The sequence below is a fragment of the Coenobita brevimanus genome, chromosome 53 (genome assembly GCF_032717465.1).
Source record: "Coenobita brevimanus isolate Jiangsu-jjx chromosome 53, ASM3271746v2, whole genome shotgun sequence".
In the NCBI taxonomy this organism is placed as follows: Eukaryota; Metazoa; Arthropoda; class Malacostraca; order Decapoda; family Coenobitidae; genus Coenobita; species Coenobita brevimanus.
The window spans coordinates 10,697,635-10,715,754 of NC_137006.1; the positions used below are offsets into that span (position 1 = coordinate 10,697,635).

The 18,120-nt window shown below is 42.5% G+C and overlaps 1 protein-coding gene across 1 annotated transcript in view; it reads right to left on the reverse strand.

Moving 5' to 3' along the window:
* Window positions 1-18,120, reverse strand: part of LOC145400657 (metabotropic glutamate receptor 6-like) — a 123,345-nt gene that overhangs the window by 17,851 nt on the left and 87,374 nt on the right. The window contains exons 12-13 of the mRNA XM_080273091.1: window positions 12,088-12,223; window positions 9,241-9,395 (exon numbers count right to left, since the gene is read on the reverse strand). Of these exons, the coding sequence (XP_080129217.1) occupies window positions 9,241-9,395; window positions 12,088-12,223 (291 nt within the window). The remainder of the gene's footprint in view (window positions 1-9,240; window positions 9,396-12,087; window positions 12,224-18,120) is intronic.

Consider the following 18,120-nt stretch of genomic DNA (forward strand, 5'->3'; position numbering starts at 1 on the left):
TTATCAGCCAACTATCACCCCCTTTCCTACTCCCTGGTGACCTTAATGGCCGCCATCCTTTGTGGGGTGACTCACTTTCAAATCCCCAGGGTGATCTTGCCTCTTTGGTTGGGGATTTAGATTTGGTTGTCCTAAATGATGGGAGGCCGACCCATTTTCATGTTCAGACTGGCACATATCCTGCCATTGACCTTACCATCTCCTCCTCTGACTGTGCCCTTGATTTTTCTTGGGAGGTTTTGGATGATCTACATGGTAGTGACCATTATCCTGTGATGGTCCAGTCTACTCGCTCTGTTCCTGTTGCCCGTATGCCACGCTGGTGTCTGTATAGGGCTACTTGGTCTCTCTTTGAGGAACTGTGTGTATTTGCCAACAGGGTTACTGATTTTTCAACTACTGATGATGCCAAACATTATTTTACTAAGACCATTTTCTCAGCAGGGGTTCATTCCATCCCACGGACTTCTGGTGTTTTTTCCCGGAGACCTGTGCCATGGTGGAATGATGACTGCTCTACAGCAAAGGGAGCTTACAAAGTAGCTGCCAGTTGGTACTTTGCCAATCGTACTGTTGTTTTTCTAAATATACAGTTTTGCAAAGCACATGTTCACTATAGATGGGTCATGAAGAATGCTCACTGTAACTCGTGGAGGTTGTATGTTTCTACAGTTACATCCTCGACTCCAATGTCCATGGTGAGGAAAAAGGTGCACAAGATTTCTGGTAAGTTCTCGCCCCTTCCCCACCGGTGTTGTGACTTCACGGAGAACTTGTGTCTGGACCAGATGCAGTAGCCTCTGCCTTTGCAAATCAGTTTTATGCTGTCTCAAAAAAGGATTCTTTTCAGCTATTTGCTACCTTTCGTAGGAATCAGGAGAGACTGTCTTGACTTTCGTTCTTGCGGTGGAGAGACGTATAATTTAGACTTAACCCTCCATGAGCTGCGTGATGCCCTCTCAGAGTGTAGTGACACTGCTCCTGGGCCTGACAATATTCCATACGCTTTGCTTCGTCATCTGCCTACTGATACACTTCAGTTTTTATTGGACCTTTTTAACAGGGTTTGGAGTGAGGGGTCTATTCCTAGGAATTGGAAGTTGGGTATTGTCCTCCCCATTCTCAAGCCTGGTAAAGATCATTCCCAGGTCACCAGCTATCGCCCTATCACTTTAACATCATGTGTGTGCAAGCCGTTCAAGAAGATGGTCAATGTCAGGCTTATTTGGTTTCTGGAGAAGGGTTGCTTTCTCTCTTCGTTGCAGAGTGGTTTCCATAAATTACGGTGCACTTTAGACAATCTTATCAGGCTTGAGGCGTCAATCTGTGAAGCTTTTGCATCTAAACAACATCTTGTGGCTGTATTCTTTGACCTTGAGAAGGCTTATGACACTGCATGGCGCCATGACATCCTTCAACAACTTCATGCCTTTGGTTTATGTGGTTGCCTGCCTGTGTTGCTTGGAGACTTCTTGACTGATCATGTGTTTTGGGTTCCTGTGGGTTCTACCCTCACTGCACCACTGTGCCAGGAGGAAGGTGTCCCACAGGGGAGTGTCTTAAGTGTTTCCCTGTTTGCGGTGGCCATCAATGGTATTGTTGACACTTTGCCTGCTGGGGTATCCACATCCCTTTATGTGGATGACTTAGCTATATGGTTTTCTGGTTCCCACATGTCTACTATTGAGCGGTGTATGCAACATGTCTTGCACAAGATTTCTGCCCATGCCACTTCCAAGGGTTTTCGGTTTTCCCCTTCTAAGACTGTAGCTATGCACTTCTGTAGGATGAGAGGGATACACCCAGACCCTGATCTCCAGCTTTGTGGCAGAAGACTCCGTTGTGTGACAGAGATGAAATTCTTGGACCTGACATTTGACTGTCGTTTGACATGGACTTCACACTAGGCAAATCTTAAAACATCTTGTATGAAGGCTCTCAATCTATTGAGGGTTCTGTCCCATACCTCTTGGGGTGCTGATTGGAGAATGCTCTTGCATTTGTTTCAGGTTTTTGTAATCTCCAAGCTGTCATATGGGTGCGAGGTATACTTCTGTGCCACAGAGTCTATACTGCAAACTCTAGATCCTGTCCATCATGCTGGACTTCGCTTTGCAACTGGGGATTTTCGGTCATCTCCAATTCCCAGCTTATTGGTGGAAGCTGGTGTGCCTCCTTTAGATCTGCTGTCGTAAGTCTGTTGCAGCCCGGTGCTGGTTCCAGATTCATCGCCTTCCAGACTCACTTGTCTGTGAATGTGTGATGAAACAGTCTTGTCTTTTGTGTTATAGTAGACACCCTCATATGCCTCATCCATTTGGCTATAGGGGTCAGGATATTATGGAGGAGTTTGGTTTGTCAGCAGTACCTGTCAGTCCTGTTCGGATCCCGAGGGTTGCACCATGGATATTGCCCAAGGTAACTTTCTGTAGGTCTCTTGCAGACTCAAAGGATTCTGTCACTCCTCAGTGTTGTTTACAGTTATTTTTAGAACATTGTTCTAGTCATGGTGGTTCCGTACCTGTGTACACTGATGGCTCTAAATCCGCATCTGGTGTTGGTTTTGGAGTGGTATTTCCCAATTTTAGCCGTGGAGGTAGTCTTCCTTTGGTTGCCTCAGTTTTTACTGCAGAGTTGTCAGCTATCGTTTTAGCCCTGAAGTTGGTGGTTGCTCACCCTGACAATTATTTTACTATTTTTAGCGATTCTCAAGAGGCTCTTTTGGCCCTGGAATCTTTTAACTCTTCCCATCCTATAGTTTTAGCTCCCTTGGAGTGGTTGTTCCTCATTCGTCATCGGGGGAAGACAGTAGATTTTTGCTGGGTTCCCGCACATGTTGGTGTGGTGGGCAATGAGAAGGTAGATGCATCGGCCAAGACTGCGGCTTCTCAACAATCCCCAACCGATTATCCGCTTCCTGCTTCTGATACAACACCTTACTTGCGGTACAGAATTCATATGTGTTGGCAGAGACGCTGGGATGGTGTCGCCCATAATAAGGTGAAAGAGATCTTTCAGAGAGTGGTTGTGCCGAGAGTTCTCCCATCCATGCCTCGGCGATTGGAACTGGCTCTTGCTAGGCTTCGTATTGGTCACACTCGGCTTACACATGGGTTTCTGATGAGTGGTGGGACTCAGCCATACTGTGATGATTGCCTTGTTCCCCTTACTGTCCGTCACTTGCTGGTCGAGTGCCCGAGTTTGGGGGACCTGCGTCAGAGTTTCCTCCATAGGCATAGAGGGGAAGATGGTGTCTACTGTCTCTCCTCGATGCTTGGTGGAGCCCATAGCGATTTTACTGATGTTTTTAGTTTTCTTCAGGAGGCGGGCCTCCTTCCACTTTTATAAGTAATTGATATTTTCTTATAACTATTATTTTGTTATTTTCAGTGTTTTATTCCTAGTTATAGTTATTAACTTTATTTTGAATATACACTATTTATTTCCCGCGACTTTTGGCTTGTCCGGCGGCATATGACCCTGGCAGTTGCGCTGCCAGATTTTAATTATTTTCAGTCAATCAGTCAATCTCTCTCTCTCTCTCTCTCTCTCTCTCTCTCTCCCAATGTATATATATATATATATATATATATATAGATAGATAGATAGATAGATATATGATCATCATCGGCCATTTGACTCTCCACTGCAGGACGGGCCTATCTCGACCGAAGTTGGGACAATACAGCCTATTTATCTCTACCAAGTGGCTTAGGCTATCTGGTAGAGATTGTATGTAGGGTGAGAAGTGCTTGTAAGTGTGATTGTAGTGTTGGAGTGTCTTTGGATGTATGTGTAGTCTGTGAACCAAGTGTAATCAGCCCAGGCAAGTCGATTGGGTGCAAGCATACTTTATAGTATGCGACACTGGTTCAACCACAGCACTCCTTATGTTCGCCAAGCGGTACGTGGCTGGAAGAACGCTCCCAAAGTTTATTACCCTGGCGGGGCCGAACCCTCGTTCTTCCATGTACGAAAATGCACACTCTACCGCTGTACCACAGAGGCTCATATATATATATATATATATATATATATATATATATATATATATATATATATATATATATATATATATATATATATATATATATATATAAGAACCGCATTGTTTGGTTGTTTGTTTGATTGCCCTTGGATCACGCCCAAACCAAGGGCCAGAGGCCCTCAAACCCTAAGATATTTTGAATCAGGGTGACCTATGGAAGGTTTAGGGTGATCAAAATTCTGATCAGGGACAATGGAGGTCACCGGTAGTGTTCGTCTCTTCGGCTCGGGCAACGCCGGGTACCCCTGCAGCCCAATTTTTGGCATGGAGTCGAGGAGTACTGTCTCCTGGGGCAATACTGTAGCAAAAAACGTTGGTGGCGATATGAAAGGACACATTAAAAACAGATGGAAAGTTTTCAGTAAACATAGAGACATTATGAAAAGCTGGTGTCAGTGTGCATTAAACAAAAAGTGTAAAACTTATGTATAATCCGTGCTATGACGTGAGGTTCTGAGACTTGGAAACAGACAAAATCGGTGGAAAATCAAGTAGTCTACTCTCAATGACCAAGGAAAAGGTCAGAGTTGGGAATACCATTAAGAGACAAGAAAAAATCAACTTCGGTGAGACAGCAAACTAAAGTAAAAAACATTGAATAAGTTATTAAGGAACAGAAGTGGGGGTAGGCAAGTCATGTAGCAAGAATAAAGGAAAACCGACAGAGCAAGAGGCTGACTGACTGGATTCCAGGAGACTGTATACGTAGCAGAAAAGGGCAAGATAGGAGGTAGAGAAATAAGATAGAGAAGTATGCAGGTAAAGAAGTGCCAGAGATTAGCTCAGTCAAGGAATTCGTGGAAAAGGTTGGGGGAAGCATTCATGCAGCAGTGAACTTGCAATGGCTGAATATATATATATATATATATATATATATATATATATATATATATATATATATATATATATATATATATATGGCCATCATTGAATAGAATGATGGGGGATTTGAGGGAAAAGTGGAATTAATGAGTGGACAAAATGGAACGTGGTAAGATTATATGGACATATACAAGAACGGAACCAAAGAAACTCTTCCATAGTGAAAATTAGGGCAGTGTTGGAAGAGGTAGACCTTATGAGGAGATCGGAACAGAGAACTGGCGAAAGAGGAGGTAGAGTATGGGAAGTGCCTCAAAGAGTGCGAGAGGGGTGTGATAATTAACTAGACTGTAGGCGGCTGTATCTTGATAATTTCATATCGGGGGAGGCCCACTGAGGAACACGTCATCGCAGAAGAAGTAGATGGAATAGAAGAAGATAAAGAAACAAGAAGAAACATGAATAAGAAAGATAAAGATGAACAAAGTAGGGCAGTGGTTACTGGAGCGACCGTAACGAGAAAGGGCGGCTTTTGGAAACTTCTTGTACTGTTTTTCGCAGATGATTAGTAGCTTCTTTCGTTTTAAAGATCGTATGCCAGCTGACATGCGCTCGTCGATTGTCTATCATTTTACTTGCCACAGTCGCCAAGCGGGGTATGTGGGTAGCACGATTCGCTCACTGAATACCCGACTCGACGAGCACCCCGGTCAGTCTGCCAGAACGGGTCTCCCACCGCACAGTCCACCTTTTTCAGCAGTGCGGGAACATTGTAAGTCTTATAATATTGTATCTAACAGAATTCATTTCTGTATTCTTGACTCTTGCCCCTATGAAAACCTAAGAATTTTAGAATCAATGTATATTAGTATAAAAACTTAAGCCGTGCCTCAATAACACAGTATCCTCTTATCCCTAAAGTCTTGTGTAAGTTACTTCCCATATAGAAAACTTTTATTGTAGACGATAGTAATTTTTTTTTCTTACACACTCTCTCTCTCTCTCTCTCTCTCTCTCTCTCTCTCTGTATATATATATATATATATATATATATATATATAAATATATATATATATATATATATATATATATATATATTCTTAAGAAACAAGATTTGCCAGCTAGGTGCTCGAGAAGCTTCTCGGCGTTTCGTGTACGGTAGTTCCGGTATCGGTACGAGTCAGAGTTGCAAGTTTGCCTGCTGTTTGTCTATCTATCTATCTATTGCCAGACGCCTCAATCCCGTTTGGGGTGGCCACAAACAAATCGCCTCCAAGTCGCCCTGTCCCCCGCCATTTCACTACCCTGCTCCCAACTCACACCCCCCTCTCTCATATACCTTTCCACCCCATCCCTCCATCTCATCCTCGGTCTCCCCCTCCCTCTTCCACCCTCCACCTCACTCACATACACTCTCTTCGTCAGTCTTTCACCCTCCATCCTCTCCACATGGCCAAACCACCTCAGTGTGTTCCTCACAACGCTTCCTATCACATCCACATCAACACCACAACGCTCCTTTATATCCTCATTCGTCAGCCTGTCTCTCCACGTGACTCCACAGGCTCCTCTTAAATAACTCATTTCCACTGCTCTCACTCTTGACTTGTGTCCTTCCAACAATGTCCAAGCTTCACTTCCGTACGTTAGAGTTGGTATCACAATACTGTCATGTAGTAACTTTTTTACTTCCATGCTCACTTCCCTGTTTCTTATCACTGCTTTCAAGGAACCAGCAACCTTTCTTCCCTGCTGTACCCTTTCAAGCACTTCACCCTCCAAACCTCCATCCTTACTCATCACACTACCCAAATACTTAAACGTACTCACATTTTCCAATTCCTCACCATCCAACCTCGCTATACATTCACTGACTTCACCTCTCTCAAAGACCATCACTTTACTCTTCCCTACATTCACCTTTAGGTTCCGTTTCTTACACACTCTCTCAAACTCATCCACCAAGCCTTGCAGCTCCCCTTCGTCTTCACTCAACAACACAGTATCATCTGCAAACAACAGTACAGGGAGTTTCCAAACACTATCCTCTCTCACCAGGGCCACTCCAACATCCACTACCCTACCTTGTACCTCTTTTATTACCCCATCCATGTACAGATTGAACAACCATGGCGACATGACACATCCCTGTTTCAAACCAACTTTCAAAGAGAAAAATTCACTTAGTTCACCATCCACACGCACTGCAGCCTTCGCACCATCGTACATACTCTTCACAGCATTCAACAACTTCCCATCTACTCCATATATTCTTAACACTTTCCACAATCCTTGTCTATCCACCCTGTCATATGCTTTCTCCAAATCCATGAAAGCCGCATACAACTTCTTTCCCTTCTCTAGAAACTTTTCCACTAAAGATCTAAGAATGAATATCTGATCTACACAACCTCTTCCCTTCCTGTTTGTGAGCATAGTTATTTCGTAAACTATGCATTAATTTTTCTGCTCTTTTTTCTTTAAATTGTATTATTTAAGTGATTGCTTGTTGTATTATGTAATATATGTTCCTATGTTAAGTAATTTACAGTGTTATGTAATGTAGGAAAACTCTGGCATGTTTTGATGTGTCCTAGTTGGTAACTGTTGTTGCTAGGGGCTGATGCAAGCCCAGCACATTCCAGGACTGTGGATAAGTAGATGATTCTCGAACAATGCAAGTTTATATAAGGATAGGGAAAAGGCTATTTCAAGTTCAGTTGGTTTTCAATTCAGTTTGAGTGAAAGTCGGTTTTGGTTCAGTTTGAGTGTAGTGCAGTATCAGTGCAGTGTCAGTGAAGATTGTATATTTTGGTACTTGTGAAAACAGTGGCAAACAGTGAAGTGTTACTGAAGTTTGTACATCATGGGTACAAGTGTAAAAAGTGTAAAGTGTTGCCAAGCATTAATTAGTGTAATTGCAACTACAGTAAAGTGTGTATAGCTCCAGTGCTTGTGAGAACAGTGAAGTGAAGTTGGAAAGCATGAAGTGGAATCACTTGGAAAATAAAGACAGTGAACTTTAGAAACCAGTGTTTATTTACAACGCCTCAGTTGATCTTGTACTACTGTACCTAAAAGCTGACCATAGGAAGAACAACTCACTGGGCAACGTCCTTCCTGTACTGTACTACTGCTGTTGGAGCCTGTGGCAACGTGGGGTGGTGTGTGTGTGTGTGTGTGTGTGTGTGGCCAATACACACATATGTATATACGTATGTGTATCTAAATAGATTCTTGTATGGTAAGCTAAGTATGTATTTAACTATTAGATGACTATTCAGGTTACTTTCTACTTTTCACTTTTGTATATCATTTGCATTGCATCACTCTTAGGTCACTGAAGATGGCTTGAAGATGTCGAAACGTTTGACCATAAGGATGATTTTCATTACGGCCCTCGGCATACTCTTCCTACTGAAGTTACGATTCTCAAGGAATACACGTGTATCAGGCAAATGGGGAAGTGAAGGGACGTTGTGGTATGGATGTGGATGTGATTGAAAGCGTAAGCAGAGATACACTGAGGTGGTTCTTCCATGAGGTGAGGATGGAGGGCAAGAAACTAACGAGGAAAGTGTATGTGAGTGAGGTTGACGGGGGGGGGAGAGGGACGGGGAGGCCGAGGATGAGAATGGAGGGATGAAGTGGAGAGGAATATGAAAATGGGAGGTGTGAGCCGGGGGGAGAGCAGTGAAATGGCGGGGGACAGGGCGACATAGAGGCGATTTGTTTGTGGCAACCCCCTACGGGACTGAGGCGTCTGGTAATATATATATATATATATATATATATATATATATATATATATATATATATATATATATATATATATATATATATCGAGCACTTTTGTGTATTCACATCTTCAAGGGAGAGCAAAGAATGAAATAGAAGAAAAATTAAAGGGATAGAGAGAACAAAGCAGAAATAGTAATAACGATAAGAACATGAAGAAGAACAAGAAGAGGGACATGGTGACGATGATCTCCTCATGATATATACAAGTGTATGTGTGTGTATGTGTATATATATATATATATATATATATATATATATATATATATATATATATATATATATATATATATAGATAGATAGATACATAGATAGATAGATAGATAGATTAGATTGATTGATAGATAGAAAGAAAGATAGATAGATACTGTATATTATAGATAGATAGATAGATAGATAAATAGATAGACTGATTGATAGATAGAAAGAAAGGTAGACAGATACTGTATATATATATATATATATATATATATATATATATATATATATATATATATATATATATATATATATGTATATAACATAAATCAAAGGCATGCAAACAGCAATTAGACTAACAAAAACTGTCTCACCTCCACATTATTAGCGGTGGAGAAGTATATGGGCACAAAGGCGAGCCAGATGATGCAGGTTGTGTACATGGTGAAGCCGATGTGCTGACTCTCGTTGAACGCCTCGGGGATCTTACGGGTTAACACTGCATACACCGTGCATACCACGATTTGACCTGGAGGTAGCAGAGATGGTTGGGTGTTACAACAATGTGTGGGTGTGTGTGTGTGTGTGGGTGTGTGTGTTGCAGGTGGCGTTAGTAGCACGATCTCATGAGTTAATACAGCATATTCCTTACACACCATTATCAGACCTGTTGTTAGCAGATTTATTAGGGTGTTGGCCGGGTTTGTAATGTGTAGATGTCAGAAATGTTGCTAAGGGTATAGATTGCTGTGTTGGATGTAGGGCTGGCTGATTATGCATAGGTTGTGTTGGTGTCGGTAGTGCGAATGCTGGCAGTGGTGTGAACTTACACATTAATACTGCCTACACAGTGCAAAGCACTGCACACACAATGCAAACTAGTAGGTGGGGTGGTTCATATTGGGAGTATTAAAGGTATTAGCAATGGAGTTCGTCGGGTGTGCAGTTTGTATGTAGTGATAGTGGCAACGTTAGGATGGAGAGTTAGTTGAGGATGTGTTAAGTTAGGGTGTTCTGGCGGAGGATGATGCTGGTGGTAGGGCTGTATTTTTTCTGGAAAAAAAAAAAAAAAAAAAAAAAATATATATATATATATATATATATATATATATATATATATATATATATATATATATATATATATATATATATAGGTTCGGTTAAAAGGTTGCAATTCCTAGAACAGTAAATGAAACAGACCAAAATTTAAGGTCCGTTTACTTTGAGGTAATTGTAGTAGCAATGTAGCAGTGCTTGTAGAAGTGTTGGTAAATGTGTATTGTTTTGGTTTTGCCAGTGCCAGTAAAGCGAGTTTTGTGAGCGCGTGACGGGTAGCGAGCGCTATAATATCATTATATCCCACTGATATACGAGTACTACAGTTGATGCCAAAAACATAGTTTTAAGAAAGAAAACATTTTAGAATTTGATTTCGTATGAGGCATTCACTGATTAGAGCCCAACACTCCCTTGGAAAGTTCAGGATTCCTAGGGATTCTTATACCTTTATGGGTGAGTTTTTAGTCGATTGGAAAAATATATATATATATTGAATGAATGTATCATGTGTAGAAAGAATTTCAATTCTACTTCGCACAGGAGTAAAATTATTAGCCTCAGCTTAGCGTGACGGTCGTGCCAGGCCAGATCGCGCCAGGCTGCTCATTTCCAAACTTAACTAAGAGTAAACATTGCTTGCTTGCTCGCAATAAGTTTGGGTACTGGTTGGGTGTGCCGAGTGTTTTATTAGACAAAGCAGTAGGGCTGTTAGGGTCTGTAGTTTGTGAGAGTATACGTTTCGGTGCTGGTAATAACTTACTGTACAAAGGACCAGAGACACGTCTCAGACTATGACAGTGTCACGGGTCCACGATACATGGTCATGGAGTATGACCGGAATATTACTGGTGATAAAATAAAGGTAGCAAAGTGAGCCATAATGGTTTTATGCCCAGGGTGTGTGGCGTGGGTTTTGCCGAACTCTACCCTTCCTATATTTTTTTGGTTTACAGTTCATGTGCTATGTTCTTATTAGTAAAATTTTACGAAACTTTCGATAACTTATGATTTAGGGTCTCATATATTTCCCCTGGTACTGTTTTGTGGTATCTCTCTAGTTGTGCAGCTCAGCTGCTGCAGTTGCTGTCCGTTTTTAAATATCCCTTTAACACTCAGTCTCCCAGACAGGGAGACAATAGACTGCACTAGAAGGAAAACTTAAGTCTTTAGTCCATCAGGCACATATCAGACTTGTAATTGATTAAATCGTAGTCGCAGCCGAGCTGTAGGTAACAGTGAGTAGATTTGTGAGAGCTAACCTCAGTTCACTTGTAGTCGATGACGGGAGAAGATAAAGATGAGTTGGGTTGATTGTAGTTTTATTCTACTCAAAAGGGAAAGCTCAAGATTAACACTGAGGGTATTACGCAATAGCTATTTATGCTTGCTAACTTCTTGCAGCCTACCGTGCCTCTCTCTCTCGCTCTCTTGACCCCCCTTCTCACTCTCTCTTCTCCATCCTCCTAAATCTTTTTGACTTCTCGCGTTTCTCTCGTGTAGGAGAGCTTCTGTCACGTGGATTAATCTATTGACGAATGTTCTAGAAGCCTGTGTGTGTGTGTGTGTGTGTGTGTGTGTGTGTGTGTGTGTGTGTGTGTGTGTGTGTGGTGGCTTTCCGGTCATACCTTGCTGGCCGGCATTCCTGAGAGAGAATTTTGCTAGCAAAGTGCCTTCGGCCTTTAGCATATGACTTTCATTTAACCTCTAGAACACCTATGAATGTTTTATGATATTGTAGAGTCCTGACACACCCCTCCAGATGAGCGTGAGGTAACAATAATAACACTTGCGTGTTTTCTTTTTATACAGTACTTCATTTCTTGTGCTTTATATCTTTGCGTGGCCTTTAGCAAAAGGATTTTTAAGTTTACATATCTCCATAAACTTCGGGCTGTTTGTGCTCGAAAATTAGCGAGACCCTTTTTTCACATTTGTGTCAACTGTGTTCATATGCTTTCCTGCTTTATATGTATCTCGTGTTTTATGCTGCGTTTGGGAAATCTTTAGTAAAAGCCGTCTTAAATTTTCTCATTTCCCGTATTTTCTACGTTATATTTTCGTGTCCGAAATTTACCTTACGTTTGCCTTACATGTGTGAGGCATCAGTTTCCAATGTGAAACCCCTCTCTCTCTCTCTCTCTCTCTCTCTCTCTCACACGCACCTATGGGGTATGCGAGGGCTATCACATATGATGCGTTGATGGATGCGGCACACACTAGGAAGTTGTCCTCCCTCACAAGGTAGTGGTGAATCGCCCGAGGAGGACTCACCACCCACCACACTGCCATCACCACAACCTGAAAAAGATTGCATGTAACGACAGATGGTGCACAGGATCACCATGAAGTCCATCAGCCCAAGGACTTCATATTTACCTCATTCTGGTAACAACCAGTTTGCTTTTTAAGCTCTGAGGAGTACCCTGGTAGTGAAGAGGTATATGAATGCTAAAACCAACGTCTCTTGTTCGAAGCTCTCTCATTAGCAGAGTATACTCGTCAGGAAATAGTAGGAATTAAAAAAAAAAATCGTAGTGAACGGGTTAATAGTATTTTGGCAGGGACGAATGGCTTTTAGAGAACTCATCACCGACTACAATACCGTCACTAAAGTTTGAGAATAAGACAAGGTTGCGGGTGATTACTTAGTGCACGTACGAACAGACTGCATGTAGCATCAACATGGGTCTTCTCACACAATGGAGGTATTACCATCTGCCATACACCTACCATCACAACCTGTATATAAGGAATGAGTAATTAGAATTCCTCCCAGCTGATGTCCAGTACCTTCTTATCATCGTCTGTCTTCGTGGTCAAAAAGTGTTTTTTGTGTTAAAAAAAAAAAAATGCTGAGAGGCTACAAATCTTAGCTCTACCAAATGAAGTTAAGTAAATAAAGCTAAAATACACATCGATTAATTTGGACGCCATGATACGGTGTGTTTAGAAGACAGACCATAATCGAGAAGACAAACAGTTCCAGAGTCGACCAGTACTGCAAGTATCGATAAACTGTGATATTTGAGAGCTTGACAAAAAAAAAAAAAAAAGAATAACAATAAATAAATAGGGAGTCTGTGGATGGGCATACTGGTGTGCTGTGTACGCTTAATAATGGTGATAGGGACGTGGGCAGTGCAGACAGTGGGTTCAGAGAAGCAGTGACCACAATAAGAGCTAAAGAAGTGAAAGAGATATAACACTGCGGCAAAGAGAGGCAGAAGGAAAACAGTGAGAAGAGAACTGAAACATACCTCCTTTGGCTTTCCATGTTTATGAGCTTTGTATATAGTGAGTTCCCCGCCCCCCCGCCACCCCGCCCTGCCACACGTGAGCTGTACTCCACACAGGGACAAATAAGGGCCCATTAAAACGTAAGCAAATGAATGAGATTGAAATGACGGTTTGTCTGTTTACCTGATTGTCTCTCTTGCTTGTCTATCTATCAGTCTTTCTATCGTACTTTTTTTTCATCATGCACAACTTCCTCCAGTAATGGGACGATGTATAGCCTTTATGTATACAGACGAGGACACAGTGTTGAACCGAAAGTGTTCCTTGTCAATCGTTACAGACAAGGTCTAAGGAATAACTATAAGATTGGTTCAGAAATATTTTTCTGGCAAACTCCAGTAGTATTTCTGCTTGCTTTAAGCCTCTGCATTTCATAGTGTCTCCTCCTGTGGTGTTGAGCAGCACAGTTCTTGTGTGTGTGTGTGTGTGTGTGTGTGTGTGTGTGTGTGTGTGTGTGTGTGTGTCCTGTTATCATATTCATTATTTCTTTTTATCTGTGTGTGTGTGTGTGTGTGTGTGTGTGTGTGTGTGTGTGTGTGTGTGTGTGTGTGTGTGTGTGTGTGTGTGTCCTGTTATCATATTCATTATTTCTTTTCATCTGTGCGTGTGTGTGTGTGTGTGTGTGTGTGTGTGTGTGTGTGTGTGTGTGTGTGTGTGTGTGTGTGTGTGTGTGTGTGTGTCCCGTTATCATATTCATTATTTCTTTTCATCTGTGTGTGTGTGTGTGTGTGTGTGTGTGTGTGTGTGTGTGTGTGTGTGTGTGTCCTGTTATCATATTCATTATTTCTTTTCATCTGTGTGTGTGTGTGTGTGTGTGTGTGTGTGTGTGTGTGTGTGTGGATACTATGCACCATCACTATCCCCACACACCAGAACTCTGTGCAGGAACAACTGCACTGCACGGTGTTAGTGTATCCCTCACCACGGTGTGTCTGCAGGATGCCACAAGGAAATCCTTGCAGATGCAATGGAGGTGCGGTTCAATTCTCTATGGGTGCGATTGTATTTCCTCCCCTGCGGGACATGTGTTGACTTTGTAGAATAGTATGAATGAAAGAAAGTATTTAGTCACACAGAATGTGACGAGCAGAGTATGCTTAAGTGTCCCCTACTAAGAAGTGGAAAGAAAACCAAAGAAAGTGGTCAACAAACGTGTGCTGGACCCGTGCTGTTTGTCCAAGACTGTGTGAGTTGCCAAATGCAACAACTTTCCCTACTGTCTGCAGGCCACCTGAAGACAGAGCAACATTGGGCCGCTGATTTCTCACCCTGTGTTAAAAGCACCTGCATGCCTGTAAATGAATACGATTACTTCCTTGATGATGCTGAGGACAGTCAGTGAATTGGAAGTTATTAGAAAATTTCTCCTCAGACGTGTTCATTCCCATTTTGCAGAGGTGGAAGGAACACGAGATTCAATCCCACCCAACAGTAACCCCCCTATTCTAATTGGGGGATGACCCCCCTGATGTAATGAGGAATGTTATAGGATGCAGATTTGAAAGATGCATCTTAAGGTTTTGGTTGCATGTCCATCTGGCGTGAAATTGAATGGAGTTATAGAGAAAAAAAGATTCTTTTTTTTTTTTTACATTTTTTGGCCCTACAGCCCAGGCCTTGGCCCAGTTTGGCCCATAATTAATCAGGTGATCAGAAGGTCTTAGCCCATCATCCCTTTATTTTTAGTCAAGGTCGCACCAGTAGTTTTCGCACAAAGTTGTTAACAGACAGACAGACAGACAAACAAACCGAGTGAAAACAAAACCCATCACCGAGCTCTTCTCGGGCGGGGACAGGTAACTACAAGCACAAACTGAAGGACAGAAAGAATTTAGAGAACAACTGCAAGCACAAAGTGAACAACTAGAAGCACAAAATGAAGAACAGAAAGAGAGATGAATGGCTTCAGGAGGCATTACAAGAGCAACAAATGGAGTAACAACTGAGGATGCGGGGATAACTAGATGCTTTCATGGGGGAAATGAGAGAAGAATAGCAACAGTTGAGAAAGGAAGTATATGCCGAGCTACAGCAGCAGAAGCACAAGGTAAGTAATAAAGTGATGGACTGCAGAGAGCTTGTAGACGGTCGGTTGATGATAATTAGTGAGGGAATTGTGATGAAGTGCAGACAGCATGTAGATGACCAGTTAAAAATAATTAGTGAGAGACTGCAGAGAAATTGAGTGCTGCTGTGCCTCAGGTTAGTTAACAGGGAGTGTATGAAGAAAAAAATGACAGTTTATGGTGATCTTGCCGAATCTCAAGTATCAAAATGTAGCATTACAGGGTTGAATAATCAGAATGTAGGAGTTTTAAGTCCTGGACTTACTTATGGTGCCCCAATTTTTAGGCCCAAAACCAGTGAAATGTATGGCTATAATGGGGGCCCAGTTAAGAAGAAACTTCAGAAATTTGATGGCAAAGTGTGCAGTTTGAGTTACTTGCTGATCAAAATGGTTGGGATAATGGGCAGAGGGCAGTGCAGCTTGCTACTAGCCTCAAGGGTGCAGTAATGGAGATTCATGGCCAGATGTCAGTGGAGGAGAGGAACAGTTACCAGTCCCTAGTAGAGGTGCTGGAGTGCAGATACGGGACCATGTACCAGGCTGAGGTATACAGAGAAAAATTTCAGACCTGTGTACAGGCTCAAGGCAAATCTCTTCAGCAGCTCGCTCATGACCTAAAGAGTACTTGTATGGCACACAAGGCGTACCCTGGAGCAGCATCTAACCTGTTGGCTATTTTTCTGAGGGACCAGTTCACTGATGCTCTTGACAGTGCAGAATTAAAAGTGCAAGTGAAGCAGGCACAACAAAGAAGCATGCAAGAAACACTAGCCAGGGAAGCAGGCACAACAAAGAAGCATGCAAGAAACACTAGCCAGGGCTGTGGAATTTGAGTCGTATGTAAGATTTAGTACATCCAGTTTGCAGGCAGGACTCAGGGCAAGAAAGGGGCAGGGACATGAAACGAAGAAATTTTTTGGAACAGGCTGGTATTGTGAAAGGCCAGGACATACAAAAGAGGACTGCTACAAGTTGAAGAGGGAACAGAAGCTCAGGGGAGGTTGCTGGTTCTGTGGGAAGCCAGGACACAAGAAGAAGGATTGTTACAAATGGAAGATGGAGCAACAACAGAACAGTGCAAGGAAATCTACAATTGCAACAAAGTGTCTTGGACATGCGATGAGGTGGGGCATTTCAGTTCTGATTATTCAGAGAAGGAGGATAAGAAAAAGGCTGCAGAAGACAAGAAAGAAACGGAAACTTGTATGGGCTGGTGTTAGTGGGCCACAGCCAGCCAGCTTTTCCCAGGTAGCCTTACCACCGAAAAAATGCAAGAGAACTGCGAATGACAGTGTGCAAGCAGATGGAAGAACAGATGGTGAGATGTGTTCCCTGGTGATTGATTCATCCTCAGAGCAGACATTCGAGAAGTCTGATGTGTTATATCACTGGTATCTGCCTGAGTCATCGGAACAATTGTGCAGCGTAACCGAGCACCTAACAAAACTGAGGGGACCTTTGGATATCCTGAATGAAGTGGCAATGCAAGAGGCCTTGATTCCAGTCTATGTGGCTGAGATGGAGGATCCGTGCCTTCTTGGTCTGGACCAACTGATGTTCATGGGATGTAAGCTGGATTTCTGTTTCATGAGGCTCAAGGTGAGAGGAAAGTCAGTTCCGGTCATGGCAGTGAGGCATACCAGTATTGGTGGTGAGGTGAGGGTACTGCACACTACACTGATACCCCCAAGATCAGAACAACTGCTTCAGTGTAAGACGAGTGGCTATTTTGACAGCTGTCTAAGGGTGGTGGAGCCTGAGGGATGGTGCAGGACGAAGGCTGGAGTGATTGTTGGTAGGACTTTGGTCAGATAAAAGCAGAGTGCTATGGTCAGACTCAACTATGAAGTCTGTTTGGGTGGGGCCCACGTGGGGATTTCCCTCTCTACAGCTCTGCCAAACCTCCTCTCTCTCTCTCTCTCTCAGTTGATTGAGAAAGTTTTAATATATTTATAAGTTTTGTTTTCTTCTATATTGTTTCGACCTTTTTTCCGCACCACCACTGAGGTAAAAGTCTTGGCGCGTTTTTTTTTTATAGAGGTTTCCGCATAAGTCCACACAATGTGAACAAGTATTTTTTAGAAGAAAGATCTCAGATCTTTCTTCTAAAAAATACTTGTTCACATTGTAAATAAGTTCTTTCTTCCGACTGTGGAGCACACGAGAGCGAGTCGGAGTAGCTGCCATCGTGGGTGGGGATCAGGCAGGAAATGACCGGTCATCTGTAGTCTGAGGTGGGTGTCCTTGACCTCTGGCAACGTCGGAAAGCGGCGTTGTCACGTGGTGTGGAATTTATTCAAATCATTGCTATTATCCTAACAAGCGACACATTCATAGCACTATATAGCCTTATTTAATATACTTAATAAGTTCAGAATATTTAATATACAATTCAAATAGTAAGTAGCTGACATATGACAGAGAGAGAGATAGGTACTGGGGTTGATGCGGCAGAGCTGTAGAGAGGGAAATCCCCTCTCGGGACCCACCCAAACGGACTTCATATTTGAGTCTGACCATAGTTGTGGTTGCCAATTTCTCCCATGAGCACAGAAGATCAACGAGGGAGAAATTATGAGACTGAGCCAGGCAGTTGACCCTGAGTGGCCTGTAAAAGGAGTGTAGGCAGAGAAGATGGGAATCTGCCAGCCCACTTACAAGACCTGTTCTCAAGGAGATGCCAGTGCCTGGATGGCTCACAAACGTGGCAGTTAAGGTAACTGCTAGCGAAGTTTGCTGATATTTTATCCACCGAAGACCTAGACCTGGAATGCACAGAACTGGTGAAGCATTTTATCGACATTGGGATCACTACTCGATTAAGCAGCCA